General features: G+C 41.3%; 1 protein-coding gene across 2 annotated transcripts; it reads left to right on the forward strand.

Moving 5' to 3' along the window:
- The first annotated feature begins 433 nt into the window (after nt 1-433).
- Nucleotides 434-18,441, forward strand: LOC110520283 (sterile alpha motif domain-containing protein 9). 2 transcript variants are annotated; one of them, XM_021597471.2, is made up of 4 exons: nt 434-759; nt 13,111-13,163; nt 13,268-13,350; nt 13,590-18,441. In XM_021597471.2, the coding sequence occupies exons 3-4, from the start codon at nt 13,315-13,317 to the stop codon at nt 18,129-18,131; spliced, it is 4,578 nt and encodes a 1,525-aa protein (XP_021453146.1). In that variant the 5' UTR covers nt 434-759; nt 13,111-13,163; nt 13,268-13,314; the 3' UTR covers nt 18,132-18,441. The 2 variants fall into 2 exon arrangements, with proteins under 2 accessions (XP_021453146.1, XP_021453147.1); XM_021597472.2 differs by having other exon boundaries at nt 13,111-13,137.
- Nucleotides 18,442-18,504: the final 63 nt, after the last annotated feature.

An 18,504-nucleotide genomic window follows, 5' to 3' on the forward strand; every position in this document is an offset into this window, starting at 1 on the left:
TGTAGGCTATGTTTGCTGGGTTTGTCTGCATTTGAATACATTTCAAGTAGATCCCTACTCTGGATTTCCATATAATTTGTGTAGAGAAAATTTGGATAGGGCACAGTACACGTTTCAAGTTTATTATTCTTATGTATGGGATAGGCTTGGTATACATTGTCAACAAAATGCTTACTTGCAGGTTCCATCTCGACAATACAACAACAATAAGAAATAGTAAAAAATAAGAATATTAACTTAAATGTACAGGTGGACATACATCATGGACATATCCTCTCCTTTCAACTCAATAGCATAGAAGAAAAGGAGAAGACAGAGAGGACCACTTCGGACTATTGAGATACACCCCAAGTGAAGTTTCGTTTCAACTGAAATGCTCCGAATGTTTAAGGAGGAACCCGAGAAAAGGGATTGCCCAGAGAAGACCGCTAAAGCCCACCCCGGCACGCAGTTTCAGTATTACACACAATCGTTTAAAATAAAAATGTTAATTAACAAAGTCTTTGAAAATCTTTCATATTTCGATAATAGTGTTCGATTGAATTTGTCAACAACAACTTCATATTTTACACTAATTCAGTGAAGTCAGATGTTTGCCATCAGACCGCCCTCTCCGTGACATTATTTGAGTCTTCTGAATCCTTCCAGATCTTTCTCTCAAAAAAATATTTTCAGCACCAGACCATCGTTTCTTCTCACCACAAAGACCAGCAAACTATGTCATGTTGAAAGCTGTCATCAAAACTATAATCACGAGTGGTAAGTTTGCATTACGTTTTACATTATAAGAAAGCATCCAATATAATTATAATTTACATAAAATATGTTTTATGTTCAGTCTGATATCGATCCTCATTTGACATCGACGAGCCCGCGCACGTAGGTTATCCATTATCTGGATGTCAAATTTCTATAGGCCTATTATTATTAATGACATTAAAACGTCCGTTGGAACCGATTGTCGTGTATTATGGAAATCAAGGACATGTTGCAGATTGAACTACAGTAGCCTAACATATAGTGCGAAAACTACAAGAAAAGTGTTACACTACACTCTTGGGGAAAAAAGGTGCTATCTAGAACCTTAAAGGGTTCCTCAGCTGTCCCCATTGGAGAACCCTTTGAAGAAACTTTTTTGGTTCAATGTAGAACCCTTTCTACAGAGGCTTCTTCATGGAGTTTTTACATTTTATATAATTAAAGCCACAACCCTGAATTTGTGTTTCAGCTTTATGCAACCCCACCACTTGTTTACTCCCGCTATTAAATTAAGCAAGGTGGAGCTGAATCCCGGTAGTAGGCCTATGTAATGAAATATTTTTGTCCACATTCAATTTTCCACAGCCAACAACACCTGTAAGCAACAGCAAAATCAGACAATCCCATAGTAGAATAGTTTACCAATTAGATTGTTCAACCTGTTCCATTCTATGCAGGGCAACCCCTAGCATTTTTTGGGGCCCTAAGCAAGATTTTGTTGGCGTGCAAAACCTTGTGTAACGGCTCTCATATGGCTAATCGATGAAGGACTCAGTGCTGTTCTCTTTCACAGTTAATTCTCCATCAAAGTTGAACAACTCTTTGCTGATTCTGCAAATACATACATGTACACTTCAGAATACTGCAAACCCACCAAGCAATCTCCATCAAAGTTTAACAACTCTGGCTCCATGCTGCGTGATCTTGCTCACATACAGTACCAGTCAAAAGTTTGGACACACCTACTCATTCAAGGTTTTTTTTTAAATGTTACTATTTTCAACATTGTAGAATAATAGTGAAGACATCAAAACTATTAAATAACAAATATGGAATCATGTAGTGACCAACAAAGTGTTAAATAAATCAAAATATATTTAATATTTAAGATTCTTCAAAATAGCCACCCTTTGCCTTGATGTCAGCTTTGCACACTCTTGGCATTCTCATCCAGCTTCACCTGTCATTTCCTTTCCAACAGTCTTGAAGGAGTTCTCACATATGCTGAGCACTTGTTTGCTGCTTTTCCTTCACTCTGCTGTCCAACTCATCCCAAACCATCTCAATTGGGTTGAGATCGGGTAATTGTGGAGGCTAGGTCATCTGATGCAGCACTCCATCACACCTCCTCCTCAGTCATATAGCCCTTACACAGCCTGGAGGTGTGTTGGGTCATTAACCTGTTGGAAAAAAATAATAGTCCCACCAAGCGCAAACCAGATGGGATGGCGTATCGCTGCAGAATGCTGTGGTAGGCATGCTGGTTAAGTGTGCCTTGAATTCAAAATAAATCACAGACAGTGTCACCAGCAAAGCACCATCACACCTCCTCCTACATGCTTCACGGTGGGAACCACACAGGCAGAGATCATCCATTCATCTACTCTGCATCTCACAAAGACACGGCGGTTGGAACCAAAAATCTCTAATTTGGACTCATCAGACCAAAGGGCAGATTTCCACCGGTCTAATGTCCATTGCTCAGGTTTCTTGGCCCAAGCAAGTATTTTCTTCTTATTGGTGTCCTTTAGTAGTGGTTTCTTTGCAGGAATTCGACCATGAAAGCCTGACTCAAACAGTCTCCTCTGAACAGTTGATGTTGAGTTGTGTTTGTTAGTTGAAATCTGTGAAGCATTTATTTGGGCTGCAATTTTTGAGGGTGGTAACTCTAATCAACTTATCCTCTGCAGCAGAGGTAACTCTGGGTCTTCCTGTGGCGGTCCTCATGAGAGACAGTTTCATCATAGGGCTTGATGGTTTTTGCGACTGCACTTGAAGCATCTTTCAAAGTTCTTGAAATGTTCCGTATGGACTGACCTTCATGTCTTAAAGTAATGATGGACTGTTGCTTCTCTTTGCTTATTTGAGCTGTTCTGGCTACAATATGGACTTGGTCTTTTATAGAAGCCAAATAGGGTTGGCTTCTGTATACCACCCCTACCTTGTCACAACACAACTGATTGGATCAAATGCATTAAGAAGGAAAGAAATTCCTCAAATTAACTTTTAACAAGGCACACCTGTTAATTGAAATGCATTCCAGGTGACTACCTCATGAAGCTGGTTGCAAGAATGCCAAGAGTGTGCAAAGCTGTCATCAAGGCAAAGGGTGGCTACTTTTAAGAATCTCAAATATAAAATATATTTTGATTTGTTTAACACTTTTTTGATTACTACATGATTCCATATGTGTTATTTAATAGTTTTGATGTCTTCACTATTATTCTACAATGTAGAAAATAGTAAAAATAAAAACACTTGTAAGCTGACGTGGCTTATCGAGGGACTGTCAGTGACTGACATAACATGAGGAAAACTGCTGATTCACAACCAAATTGCAAACTTGCACCATGTGTATTCTACTATTCTAACTCTCAACAGTAAATTGAGACCCCGAGTTGTAGGCGTGACCTTATTCTTACCGGAAAAAATACGGCAAACCAAAAACCCCTCTGCTCTCTGCGCCTGACTCCGCACCCACCACTCCTAGCTACGTAACATGTCCTTGTATTAGTTGTATAAGTAATACAGTGTGCTATACAACAAAAACAGTTTCTACATACAGTGCCTTCAGGAAGTATTCATACCCCTTGACTTATTCCACATTTTGTTGTGTTACAGCCTGAATCCAAAATGGATTAGATTTTTCTCTCACCCATCTTAACACAATACCCCATAATGATAAAGTGAAAAAATGTTTTTAGAAACGTTTGCAATTTTATTGAAGTCAAAACTGTAACTCGGCCACTCAGGAACATTCACTGTCTTCTTGGTAAGCAACTCCAGTGTTGATTTGGCCTTGTGTTTTAGGTAAATTGTCCTACTGAAACGTGAATTGATCTCCCAGTGTCTGGTGGAAAGCAGACTGAACCAGATTTTTCTCTAGGATTTTGCCTGTACTTAGCTCCATTCCGTTTATTATTTATCATGAAAACTCACCGGTCCTTCACAATTACAAGCATACTCATAGCATGATGCAACCACCACTATGCTTGAAAATATGGAGAGTGGTACTCAATAAAACGTGGTATTGGATTTCGCCCAAGCAAACAGGATACATGTTTTGTTATTTTCTGCAGGCATCCTTCTTTTCCCTCTGTCTATTAGGTTAGTATTGTGGAGTAACTACAATGTTTTAAATTTGGGGACAGGTCGAAAAGCATTAGACATTTATGGCAATTTAGCTAGTTAGCTTGCACTTTCGAGCTCATTTGTCCTATTTAGCTAGCTTTCTGTTTCTAGTTAATTTTTCCTGGGATATAAACATTGAGTTGTTATTTTACCTGAAATGCACAAGGTTCTCTACTCCGAAAAATGTAATCCACACATAAACCGGTCAACCGAATCGTTTCTAGTCATCTCTTCTCCTTCCAGGCTTTTTCATCTTTGAATTTATATGGTGATTGGCATCGAAACTTTCATAGTATTACCACGACGACTGGCAACACAGTTCGTCTTTCAATCACCCATGTGGGTATAACCAATGAGGAGATGGCACGTGGGTACCTGCTTCTATAAACCAATGAGGAGATAGGAGAGGCAGGACTTGCATCGCGATCTGCGTCAGAAATAGAAAGGACTTCTATTTTAGCCCTTGGCAACGCAGACGCTCGTTGACCCGCGTGAGGAGTGTGGGTGCAATGATTGAATAACATACATTTCTACATTTATTTTGCAGCCACATGCGCGAGCGGTGTAGTCAGGGTATTAGGCTAACGGCCACTGACGTTTGATTTTGTAAATAGCCCCCCCCCCCCCCCCCCCCCCTCCCACACACACACTCACACACACAAAAAAGCTATAACCTGCTCCTTCCCTGACTTTTCCTAAATGTTTGAGTTTTACATTGCCCGTTTGTCAGAATGTTTATATCACAAACAGAAAACTTTTTTCCCCACACCTATTCTGAACCTAACCCGCCAAGACGATGCAGTGTAGGACATTGATACCCAGCTAGGTGCTAATGTGTATCTCTCTCCTCACTGAATGAATGACAAATTAATGAATGGGTGTTAATTGTGCACGTTACTTCACAATTTAATTTAAATTAAGCCTGACTGAATGATAAGAAGGGTGAAGAGGTTAATTTAATTTAGAAAGACAATAGTGTAATGATTAGTTTGTGTTATGCCTATTTATCAACTTTGGTGCTCATGTTTATAACAAATAATTTAACCGCGCGCCTTGCAGATTGATACTTTTTCGTTTTACTTTAAAGAGAATGGTAGTGACTGTTTTATTTACTATGATGCTATTACTAATTAGATCTATTGTAAGTGAAATGAAAACATGCTACCTGTTGCAGGAGGCCTTTAGAATAATGCAAGTTGATGAGCAAGGCGAAACAATTGATGTCAGTCAGCCAGACCCATCAAAACTACAACTAAAATGTACTGAAACTCATTTCTCTTATAATAATAAGAGTTAGCGTATAGACACGATTAAATTGACAGTAGTCTGATGAGTGACATTATCAGTTGTCAAATTATACATGAAGAGATCTTATTTGACAGATGCAGGGAAAGGAGCATTACTTTATCAAATCCTCCTTCAGTCACATGCAGGTAAAACATTTTGATTTCTATGTAGTATCAGAAAGAGCATATTCTGCAGTTTCTATGACACTTACTTTGTCAAGTAGCTCTCAAAATTCAAGAGATGCAGCTCTATTTTCAAATGTCACTTTTTCCAAGAATATCTGTGCTGTCCATGCTTTCATTAATTGACCACTAGCAGTGGCAGCAATGCTCTGGCTGCTAAGCAGACTAGTAACATAATAAACATACAATTCTCCATTCTGTTATCTTTTAAATACATTTTCTTATTTCCACAATGTTTGCTTTAAACCTGCCAAAACAAATGTATAATGGACTTCTTTGTGATGGACTCGTTTTTACATAAAGCCTAGAGCAGGGGTATTCAACTCTTTCCCTATGATGGACCGGAGCCTGCTGGTGTTCTGCTCTTACCTGATAATGAATTGCACACCCCTGGTGTCCCATGTCTAAATCAGTCCCTGATTATAGGGGAACAATTAAAAAATGCAGGCCAGAGTTGAGGTCCAGAGTTGAGTTTGAGGGGTCTAGAGTAACATAAACTAATGAAAATGCTATTATGTTCTTTGAAATAATAGTTTTTTAGTTTTCTAATGTTACCTGAGACCTTTTTAAAGACAACCAAATAATTATTCTTTCAATAGCATATATGAAATGTTATTATTAGACTGTTATAATGTTGATGGGTCATTGACTGGAAGTGTGGAAAATTAGGACTTTTTTCACTAGGACATTGTAGAATTATACAAACATATCCTTGACTATCTAAAAACAATAACTATTGTTATATTTTTACATGGATATATTTAGACTAATATTTCTTCATGATATTCATGTTTTATAATTAATTGTTTATGCACTATTTATCAAGTCTTGGTACTTATGTTTGCGTACCTTGCAGGTTGGTATGCATCTGACGCGTATGCTAAATGGGACACCTGGCAACCTTCTCAACGTTCTCTAGCGGGCACTAATAGGCTAAAATGCCAGGTGGTTCTAGTGTTAAGTGCTATTATTGCACACAGAGTCCATGCAACTTATTAGTTGACTTGTTAAGCACATTTTTACTCCTGAATGTAGTATTGCTATAAAAAGAGGGTGGAATGTTTATTGACTCAAGACATTTCAGCTTTTCATTTTAAAACATTTCGAAAAACATAATTCCACTTTGACAGTATGGGGTTATTGTGTGTATGCCAGTGACAAAAAATCTCAATTGAATTATGCGCTTTAGCGATTGCCAATGGTGTTGAATGCATAGGGAAGACTGGGGCTATGTACCCAGGGCTAAGTGTAGCCTACATTATATTCACAGTACATAATCCTTGGTTGGCTGAATGCCAGTGGAACATTTCTTTTGGACATTCAAGTCATCAATATGTTGCTAACTTATGTTTAGACTTTAGAGTTTGTGATCTAGCTATTGATTAGCCCAATCCGGTAAATGTAGATGGGAAACCCCAAGCCTATTTATTTATAGCTGCTGTGCTGCATCAGGTGATAATGCTTATTGCTAAATAGCACACCTTTTTAATTTTTTTTTATTTATTTCACCTTTATTTAACCAGGTAGGCTAGTTGAGAACAAGTTCTCATTTACAACTGCGACCTAGCCAAGATAAAGCAAAGCAGCGTGACACAGACAACAACACAGAGTTACACATGGAGTAAACTATAAACAAGCCAATAGCACAATAAACAAGTCAATGACACAGTCGAAAAAATAAAGTCTATATACAGTGTGTGCAAAAGGCATGAGGAGGTAGGCCAAAGGAGCGAATAATTACAATTTAGCAGATTAACACTGGAGTGATAAATGAGCAGATGACGATGTGCAAGTAGAGATACTGGTGTGCAAGAGAGCAGAAAAGTAAATAAAATAAAAACAGTATGGGGATGAGGTAGGTAGATTGGGTGGGCTATTTACAGATGAACCATGTACAGCTGCAGCGATCGGTTAGCTGCCCAGATAGCTGATGTTTAAAGTTAGTGAGGGAAATAAAATTGTCCAACTTCAGCGATTTTTGCAATTCGTTCCAGTCACTGGCAGCAGAGACCTGGAAGGAAAGGCGGCCAAATGAGGTGTTGGCTTTGGGGATGATCAGTGAGATATACCTGCTGGAACGTGTGCTACGAGTGGGTGTTGTTATTGACCAGTGAAATGAGATAAGGCGGAGCTTTACCTAGCATAGACTTATAGATGACCTGGAGCCAGTGGGTCTGGCGATGAATATGTAGCGAGGGCCAGCCGGTTAGAGCATACAGGTCGCAGTGGTGGGTGGTATAAGGGGATTTGGTAACAAAATGGATGGCACTGTGATAGACTGCATCCATTTTGCTGAGTAGAGTATTGGAAGCTATTTTGTAGATGACATTGCCGAAGTCGAGGATCGGTAGGATAGTCAGTTTTACTAGGGTAAGTTTGGTGGCGTGAGTGAAGGAGGCTTTGTTGCGAAATAGGAATCCGATTCTAGATTTGATTTTGGATTGGAGATGTTTAATATGAGTCTGGAAGGAGAGTTTGCAGTCTAACCAGACACCTAGGTATTTATACAGTGCCTTGCGAAAGTATTCGGCCCCCTTGAACTTTGCAACCTTTTGCCACATTTCAGGCTTCAAACATAAAGATATAAAACTGTATTTTTTTGTGAAGAATCAACAACAAGTGGGACACAATCATGAAGTGGAACGACATTTATTGGATATTTCAAACTTTTTAAACAAATCAAAAACTGAAAAATTGGGCGTGCAAAATTATTCAGCCCCCTTAAGTTAATACTTTGTAGCGCCACCTTTTGCTGCGATTACAGCTGTAAGTCGCTTGGAGTATGTCTCTATCAGTTTTGCACATCGAGAGACTGACATTTTTTCCCATTCCTCCTTGCAAAACAGCTCGAGCTCAGTGAGGTTGGATGGAGAGCATTTGTGAACAGCAGTTTTCAGTTCTTTCCACAGATTCTCGATTGGATTCAGGTCTGGACTTTGACTTGGCCATTCTAACACCTGGATATGTTTATTTTTGAACCATTCCATTGTAGATTTTGCTTTATGTTTTGGATCATTGTCTTGTTGGAAGACAAATCTCCGTCCCAGTCTCAGGTCTTTTGCAGACTCCATCAGGTTTTCTTCCAGAATGGTCCTGTATTTGGCTCCATCCATCTTCCCATCAATTTTAACCATCTTCCCTGTCCCTGCTGAAGAAAAGCAGGCCCAAACCATGATGCTGCCACCAACATGTTTGACAGTGGGGATGGTGTGTTCAGGGTGATGAGCTGTGTTGCTTTTATGCCAAACATAACGTTTTGCATTGTTGCCAAAAAGTTCAATTTTGGTTTCATCTGACCAGAGCACCTTCTTCCACATGTTTGGTGTGTCTCCCAGGTGGCTTGTGGCAAACTTTAAACGACACTTTTTATGGATATCTTTAAGAAATGGCTTTCTTCTTGCCACTCTTCCATAAAGGCCAGATTTGTGCAATATACTACTGATTGTTGTCCTATGGACAGAGTCTCCCACCTCAGCTGTAGATCTCTGCAGTTCATCCAGAGTGATCATGGGCCTCTTGGCTGCATCTCTGATCAGTCTTCTCCTTGTATGAGCTGAAAGTTTAGAGGGACGGCCAGGTCTTGGTAGATTTGCAGTGGTCTGATACTCCTTCCATTTCAATATTATCGCTTGCACAGTGCTCCTTGGGATGTTTAAAGCTTGGGAAATCTTTTTGTATCCAAATCCGACTTTAAACTTCTTCACAACAGTATCTCGGACCTGCCTGGTGTGTTCCTTGTTCTTCATGATGCTCTCTGTGCTTTTAACGGACCTCTGAGACTATCACAGTGCAGGTGCATTTATACGGAGACTTGATTACACACAGGTGGATTGTATTTATCATCATTAGTCATTTAGGTCAACATTGGATCATTCAGAGATCCTCACTGAACTTCTGGAGAGAGTTTGCTGCACTGAAAGTAAAGGGGCTGAATAATTTTGCACGCCCAATTTTTCAGTTTTTGATTTGTTAAAAAAGTTTGAAATATCCAATAAATGTCGTTCCACTTCATGATTGTGTCCCACTTGTTGTTGATTCTTCACAAAAAAATACAGTTTTATATCTTTATGTTTGAAGCCTGAAATGTGGCAAAAGGTCGCAAAGTTCAAGGGGGCCGAATACTTTGGCAAGGCACTGTAGTTGTCCACACATTCTAGGTCGGAACCGTCCAGGGTGGTGATGCTAGTCGGGTGGGCGGGTGTGGGCAGCGAACGGTTGAAAAGCATGCATTTGGTTTTACTAGCGTTTAAGAGCAGTTGGAGGCCACAGAAGGAGTGATGAATGGCATTGACGCTCGTTTGGAGGTTAGTTAGCACAGTGTCCAAGGAAGGGCCAGAAGTATACAGAATGGTGCCGTCTGCGTAGAAGTGGATCATGGAATCGCCCGCAGCAAGAGCGTCATCATTGATATATACAGAGAAAAGAGTCGGCCTGAGAATTGAACACTGTGGTACCCCCATAGAGACTGCCAGAGGTCCAGACAACAGGCCCTCCGATTTGACACAGTGAACTCTTTCTGCAAAGTAGTTGGTGAACCAAGCGAGGCAGTCATTAGAAAAACCAAGGCTATTGAGTCTGGAATACGGTGATTGACAGAGTCGAAAGCCTTGGCCAGGTCGATGAAGACGGCTGCACAGTACTGTCTTTTATCAATGGCGGTTATGATATCGTTTAGTACCCTGAGCGTGGCTGAGGTGCACTCGTGACCGGCTCGGAAACCGGATTGCACAGCGGAGAAGGTACAGTGGGATTTGAAATGTTCAGTGATCTGTTTATTAACTTGGCTTTTGAAGACTTTAGATAGGCAGGGCAGGATATAGGTATGTAACAGTTTGGGTCTAGGGTGTCACCCCCTTTGAAGAGGGGGGTGACCGCGGCAGCTTTCCAATCTTTAGGGATCTCGGACGATACGAAAGACAGGTTGAACAGGCTGGTAATAGGGGTTGCAACAATGGCGGCGGATAGTTTTAGAAAGAGAGGGTCCAGATTGTCTAGCCCAGCTGATTTGTACGGGTCCAGGTTTTGTCCAGGGGGGGGTGGGCTGTTGGCCGGGGTTGGAGTTGGAGTTGTTGGCCGGGGTTGGAGTAGCCAGGAGGAAGGCATGGCCAGCCGTTGAGAAATGCTTATTGAAAGTTTTGACTTTCATGGAATTATCGGTGGTGACCGTGTTACCTAGCCTCAGTGCAGTGGGCAGCTGGGAGGAGGTGCTCTTGTTCTCCATGGGCTTTACAGTGTCCAAAACTTTTTGGAGTTAGAGCTACAGGATGCAAATTTCTGATTGAAAAAGCTAGCCTTTGCTTTCCTGACTGACTGCGTGTATTGATTCCTGACTTCCCTGAACAGCGGCATATCGCGGGGACTATTCAATGCTATTGCAGTCCGCCACAGGATGTTTTTGTGCTGGTCAAGGGCAGTCAGTTCTGGAGTGAACTAAGGGCTATATCTGTTCTTAGTTCTGCATTTTTTGAATGGGGCATGCTTATCTAAGATGGTGAGGGAATTACTTTTAAAGAATGACCAGGCATCCTCAACTGACAGGATGAGGTCAATATCCTTCCAGGATACCCGGGCCAGGTCGATTAGAAAGGCCTGCTCGCATAAGTGTTTTAGGGAGCATTTGATAGTGATGAGGGGTGGTCTTTTGACCGCAGACCCATTAAGGATGCAAGCAATGAGGCAGTGATCGCTGAGATCCTGATTAACAACAGCAGGGGTATATTTAGAGGGCAAGTTGGTTAGGATGATATCTATGAGGGTGCCCATGTTTACGGATTTAGGATTGTACCTGGTGGGTTCCTTGGTGATTTGTGTGAGATTGAGGGCATCTAGCTTAGATTGTAGGATGGCCGGGGTGTTAAGCATATCCCAGTTTAGGTCACCTAACAGAACGAACTCTGAAGCTCGATGGGGGGCGATCAATTCACAAATGGTGTCCAGGGCACAGCTGGGAGCGGAGGGGGGTCGGTAGCAGGCGGCAACAGTGAGAGACTTATTTCTGGAGAGATTAATTTAAAAGTTTGAACTGTTTGGGTATAGACCTGGAAAGTATGACAGAACTTTGCAGGCTATCTCTGCAATATATTGCAACTCCTCCCCCTTTGGCAGTTTTATTTTGATGGAAAATGTTATAGTTGGGTATGCAAATCTCAGAATTTTTGGTGGCCTTCCTAAGCCAGGATTCAGACACGGCAAGGACATCAGGGTTGGCGGAGTGTGCTAAAGCAGTGAGTAAAACAAACTTAGGTAGGAGGCTTCTGATGTTGACATGCATGAAACCAAGCCTTTTTCGATCACAGAAGTCAACAAATGAGGGTGCCTGGGGACACGCAGGGCCTGGGTTTACCTCCACATCACCCGAGGAACAGAGGAAGAGTAGGATGAGGGTACGGCTAAAGGCTATCAAAACTGGTTGCCTAGAGCATTGGGGACAAAGAATAAAAGGAGCGATTTCTGGGCGTGGTAGAATATATTCGGCGCATAATGTGCAGACGAGTATGGTGGGGTGCGGATACAGCGGAGATAAGCCCAGGCACTGAGTGATGATAAGAGAGGTTGTATCTCTGGACATGCTGGTTATAATGGGTGAGGTCACTGCATGTGTGGGAGGTGGGACAAAGGAGGTATCAGAGGTATGATGAGTGGAACTAGGGGCTCCATTGTAAACTAAAACAATGATAACTAACCTAAACAACAGTATACAAGGCATTTTGACGTTTGAGAGAGACATACAGCGAGGCATAAAGTAATCACAGGTGTTGATTGGGAGAGCTAGCTAAGACAACAACGGGTGAGACAACAACAGCTAATCAGCTTAAACAACAACAACAGGTAAAATGGCGATGATTGAGCAGAGAGGGTTGGTTAACTACACACAGAGCCTGAGTTTGCGGCTGGGGCCGACAAATAAACAGAATGGAGTACCGTGATTGATGAACAGTCCAGCAGGCATCAGCTATGTAGCCAAGTGATCATAGGGTCCTGCCTGATAATATTGACAAATATGTTATTGGGAGCATTTTATGTTTAAGATGTCAGCATAATTTTATTTTAATTCATTTTGGAGTAGAATGTCCTTATAAAAAGTCACCAAAACTGACTTTCTCACTGTCATTATCCCCCCAAAATGACATAATTAATTGAAATGACCATTGAACAGCATTAGGTATTCATTATTTGTTTCTTTGGGATCATTAGAACTGCATATTTGTACCATTTTGGGTTTTTTTCTTAGACACCCAACTCCCTTCTTTTGTGATTTGCAGACCACGGCTACATCTTGTCTTACACAGAGTAGCTGCTAGTTGGCCTACATTCAGAGCCTGAATCTAAACTGAATTGTTTCATTTAACTTTGTTTGACCTCGTGATTTTATCTGTTAATTGAAACTGTTTGTGCCTCGGGCATTATTCAAAACGAATTTGGAAGTGATTGGATCAGCAAGTGTGCACCACCTTAGTTACAATGTTTGTGATGGTATCCTTTTACAGTTTCATGATAATATATTCTTGCCCTCCTTGTTTTATGTTTACAGCAACACGGCAGCACAGCCTTTATGCAGGTATGGTGAAGACAGAAAGAAATTGGGTAAATCAAGTTTTGTTGGTTTAATTCTGAATCTCTCTGGCCTATTCAATGGGTGACTATACTGAATTTTGTGTAATGGAATATAATGTCACAATATTTTTCAGCTTCTCTATAAGTTTGACTGAAGAACCACTTCAGTGAAAAGGATTCAATGGATTTCAGTATGGCTGAACAAGTCGAAATCAAGGTATATAACAAATAATTTTTGTCAGAAACAGAAACACCAAAACTACATTCAGAATCTGGGGTTGTCTTTCAATTTTTTTTCTGCTTGGTTTATACAGTATACACATCGGTTATGTTCTGCTTGTGGTCATAGCTTTAGATGGGATAAAACACTGTTAAATCAGCTGTCAATAATCTTATTGTTAACATCCATATACAGTGGCTTATACATTTGAATGAAATGTGACTATTTTATTTCAGAATGAAGATGACAAACCAACTGACCTGCCAGATGAGATTAAGGATTGGAATAAACATCATGTGAAACAATGGGCTCTCAACGAGGCTTGTGTGGATGGTGAATCTGCAAATATCTTGCTTCAGCAGAACATTAATGGGCCCAGTCTTTTACTTTTAGAAAAATCTGATTTACTAGAGGTGGGTGTCACACTGGGGCCTGCAAAGTTGATCATTCACAAGAGGGATGAACATTTGAAATTTAAGAAAGAGCAGTTGAGTAGCCCAACAACAAATCAGTCTGGGAGACCGTGCAAGCCGTACCCTTTTCATCGACACCATGATGCCTGCAGATACAAGGCGAACAGCGTTCTTGATGTAACAGAATCCGGTGCATCAGACTATATCGAACCCTGTCATGAATATAAAGGATACATCCATATGTCAGAGGCAGCTGTGGAGAGCAAAATGGAAAAGTTCACTGATGAGGTTATTCGATTTGCAGCAGCCTGCATGAATAGCCGCACTAATGGCACCATACATTTTGGAGTTGGTGACAAGCCAGACTTTGTTCATGGGCAAGTTTTGGGAGTTAGCGTCCCGGACAAAGAGGCATATGTCAATGCTCTGCCACAAGCCATTGAGGGTCATTTTGAGTATAGACATATCCAGACAGCCAAGATGTGCATCAAACCACCTCGATTTGTTGAGGTTCTCAATCCTGATATGACATCCTCAGAGAAGTATGTGATAGAAGTGGACATTGTGCCAGACTTTGTGATCTGTCAAGAGAACTTCTATCACGTTTTCCACTTGGATACAAGGAAATCAAAGAGGAAGTCCAAAAGCAAAGAAACAGAGAAAGAGGAGAAAAAACTCTTCTTCATTCGTGATCACAGCAGCAGCAGGGATCTCCTTGCACTAACCACTTTTGCCAAGCCAAAGGAAGAATACAATAGGTTTCTCGACGATGTGCCACAGCTGTCACTGCTAAGAAAACAGGCGGAGGAAAATCGCCTTAGTGTGGTTAAAAGTAGTGTCCAGGGCTCCAGACTAAGTGAAATGATAACAGGTGGATCCCAATCCTTAGACAAGTCCCACTTTGAGCGGTATTTGATAGTGACAAACAAATCACATTTAGTTCAATTGGAATCCCTGGGATTTATTCCTGAACTAAACCCAACTGCTGTTTTGGACTTTGACCCTGAGTCGGCAAAACATGGATTGATGAAGCACTTTGAAGACCAGAGTACAATAAATATCCACTTGCCAGTACAATATAAAATCACAGAGGCTGTCGAGGACATTGCTAGCAAGCTAAAACTGACTCGAAACACCAGCTGGATCCTCTGCAATGGGGGTATCGAAAGAGAGAGACCCTCAGATGTAGATGACTGGTTAATAGAGAAAGGAGCGTCTGTACGAAATGTGATTTCATTTCTGTGTCGGAAAGATGTGCTACCACACAAGAGATTCCTGGTTATTTTTATATTGCTATCTACTGTGAGTGAGAAAATGGACCCTCTGCTTGAGACCTTCAGCACATTCTGGCAGGAGCTCAGAGGAACAGAGCAAATACTTTGCATCTGTGAAAATGAAGAAGCATTCACCTGCTGGAGGGACCTGATTGAATCCCGCTATGGATTAGACATTAAAGCAAGATCAATATATCAGCTCAGTTTTGCTGAAGTTAACGGCACCGTCCTCAGTCTGTGGTCAGACAACCGGAAATCCAGCCGTTTCCTACCCTGTGGAGGAGGCAGCAAAGTGATGTTAAAAAAGAAAGAAGAGGGCAGCCTAGACATCCTGAATGTTCTGTGTGTGAATCAGTGTGAGGGAGGAAATGAAGACAAGGCCATCATACAGGAGAAGTTCTACAAAGGAGGAAAGGTGTTATGGTGGAACTTCTATTTCTCTGAGCAGCCAGGATCCATGCCATTCATCAAACGGGACAAGTTTGACTTCATCATGAACACTGTCCTACCAGCTTTGAGCTCTTTGAGAAAAGCTTGTGTGTCCTTCAAACTTTTGCATGTCCCAGGATGTGGTGGAACTACACTAGCCATGCATATATTATGGGCACTGAAAGACAAGTTCCGTTGTGCTGTTCTGAGGGACAGAACCGCGGATCATGTTGTTGTTGCCGAGCAGGTGGTCAAGCTACTGATGTATGAGACAACAGAACAATCGTCCCGGATTCCTGTGTTGCTCATGCTAGATGACTTTGAGGAGATGGATGACGCATATGATTTGCAGCAGCTCATTGAGAAGGAATGTGTCAAGAAGGACATTGGATCTAGGTCCCCGCAGGTCATTCTACTCAATTGCATGAGGGCTGAGTCTTGGGAGAAGACTGAATCAACTGAAGACACTGTGTTCATTGGCAATAACCTCTCTGAAATGGAGCAGAGGCAGTTCGAGAAAAAACTGGAGGAGATTGAGAAGACCTACAAGAATGCAGACACATTCTACGCTTTCATGATCATGAAGAAGAACTTTTCACCCGAGTATATACAGGGTGTGGCTCGCAACACCCTAAAGAGCTTCAACATAAATCACAAACATGCACAACTCATTGCTGTTCTGGTCTTGTTGAATGTCTACTGCAAGGGTGCAACACTCTCAGTCTCTCTCTGTGAAGAGTTTCTTGGCCTCCAGACCAAGCCTTATAGTGGGTCCTCTGATGTTAAGGCTGGATTTGGGAAGTTTTCCACTCTAGTGACCTGCTGCACAGAGGAGGCTAAGGTTGTATTCGAGGCAGTGAGAATGATCCACTCAAGCATGGCCGTGCACTGTTTGAAGGAGCTTACAACCACATACAGTGTAACCAAAGCTGAGATCACTGATCTACTGCTCACCACAGACAAGCTTTATGAGTGCATACAGGGCAAAGATAAACTCATGAAGGATGTTCACACCATGTTAGTGAAAAGACATCACTCAGTCAAGGGTGAAGATTCTCAATTTTCACCTCTCATCCAGGATATTGCAAAGGAGACACCAGGTGTTGAAGAAAATGTTCTATTCAATGCAGCCAAGCGCTTTGAAAAAGATGCTGTCATCTCTCAGCTTCTTGCCAGATACCAATACCTGAAGAAAAGGGATTTCAGGGAGGCAAAGGACTGGGCAAAGAATGCGAAAGATCTTTCCAGAGATAACTCCTACATTTCTGACACATCTGCACAAGTGATCAAGCATGAGCTAAAGAGTGAAATACAAAGTGACAAAGAAGATCCCATAAGACCTGAAAGGCTCAAAGGCTATCTTAGAATGGCCCAGTCAGCAACAGAGGCCTTCAGGGATACACAGGAAATTGCAAAGAAGGAGGCTACTCTGAGAGTACAAAACAAGAGAGACAACAGCCCTTTCAACACTGCAGGGTGCCTTGGAGAAATTCAGGTTGCAGTCATCATCATCGAAATACTGGAAAAATGTCCAGTGTTTTCTTCAGGCAATTGCCATCATGATATTCTGAGTGAAGTTCTGTCTGGCAGATTTACAATCCAAGATGTTGCGAGGAATGATTCCAAACATCACAAACATGCCTTGTATTACTGCATTCTCCGTGAATTTGAAGATCTTTTGTACAACCTCAGACATAACATGAAGAGGCATTTTGATTTTCTTGACAGCTTTCATGTCAATTTGGGTCCCAGGTTCACCCTGAAAGACAGTCGAGAGGAAAGAACTCGACAGGAGCTCTTCCGGTGCTTTTATCAATACAGTGACCTCTTTTGCAAGACAGATTCCACAGAATTAATGAAAAACAAGAACCTGAGCATCATGCTCCAAATTCACAAGGCAAGGCAATTTTTGGAGATGAGAAAAGCTGATACTTACTCTGGGATTCTAAATTGTCTCTCCAATGTTACCTCAACTGACATGATGGTAAAGATAGTCCGGCAGTATGACTTCATTCTGAGTAAAACTCCTGAAAGGAGCGTGAGAGAAATGGTAAATTTCATCTATGCCAATGTTGTGCTAAGCTGTGTCAAACCTGAATCTCAACACCTTCGCCCGTATAAGATCCTCATTGATCTTCTTTGCCAAGTTCTTCAAGGTCAAATCCCATATGGTGAGACCTTGGCATTGCACTTCATTGCTGTAGCTCTGCTGTGGCCACAACAGATCGTTATGTCACAAACTGTGGAGTCTCAGAAGTTGGGAAGCTATGTGTCACAGATGAGGACATCATTCTGGAACGAGATGAAATCGGTGTTGAATGGAAAGTCGCCTGTTGTCCATTTCTTCTTGGGGAAGAAACAGGGCTATGACCGTCTTATCCACCTTGGAGAACTTGAGAGGTGTGTAAGCCCACAAGAAAACTTTGCTTCGCTCTGGGAAAATGGCAAAATATGGAAGCATGAGAGGGTCAAGGAGCTCCTTTGCAGGGTGACAGGATGGGTTCAAAGAAAATTAATTTTGGCAGTTACCTGGAACACAGGCTCAAAGATCGAAGTCATTCCAATGTTCAAAAGCCAGCTTTGTGGAAAAATCGAGGGAGAAAATGTGTCTTTTGTCATTGGTTTCTCAATGAAGGGCCCACTGGCTTTTGACATATATTGAACATCTAGAACAGCGTAACGGATGCAATCCCGGCCAAGTGTTAAAAATTGGTTCAACATTGAATCCTATTATAAACCTACTGTTAACATTAACTAACACTCACACTTTATCCCCCCTTTTACCCTTTTAACTCTGACTTTGCTGATAGTAAATTTTTCCTCAAAGTAGCTAACTATGACTGATATGAGGCTGTTCCATGTAGCTATTTTAAGATGAATGCACTAACTGTGTCTGTTAAATGACTAAAATGTACACTACCGGTCAAAAGTTTTAGAACACCTACTCATTCAAGGGTTTTTCTTTATTTTTACTATTTTCTACATTGTAGAATAATAGTAAAGACATCAACACTATGAAATAACACATATGGAAT

This window comes from Oncorhynchus mykiss, chromosome 3, assembly GCF_013265735.2.
Source record: "Oncorhynchus mykiss isolate Arlee chromosome 3, USDA_OmykA_1.1, whole genome shotgun sequence".
Classification (NCBI taxonomy): Eukaryota; Metazoa; Chordata; class Actinopteri; order Salmoniformes; family Salmonidae; genus Oncorhynchus; species Oncorhynchus mykiss.

Excerpts from the sequence above, each read along its gene's own strand:
- LOC110520283 (XM_021597471.2), top strand. The coding sequence starts at position 13,315 with ATGGATTTCAGTATGGCTGAACAAGTCGAAATCAAG. Across the intron at positions 13,351-13,589 it reads CTGAACAAGTCGAAATCAAG|AATGAAGATGACAAACCAAC; the intron begins GTATATAACAAA and ends ATTTTATTTCAG.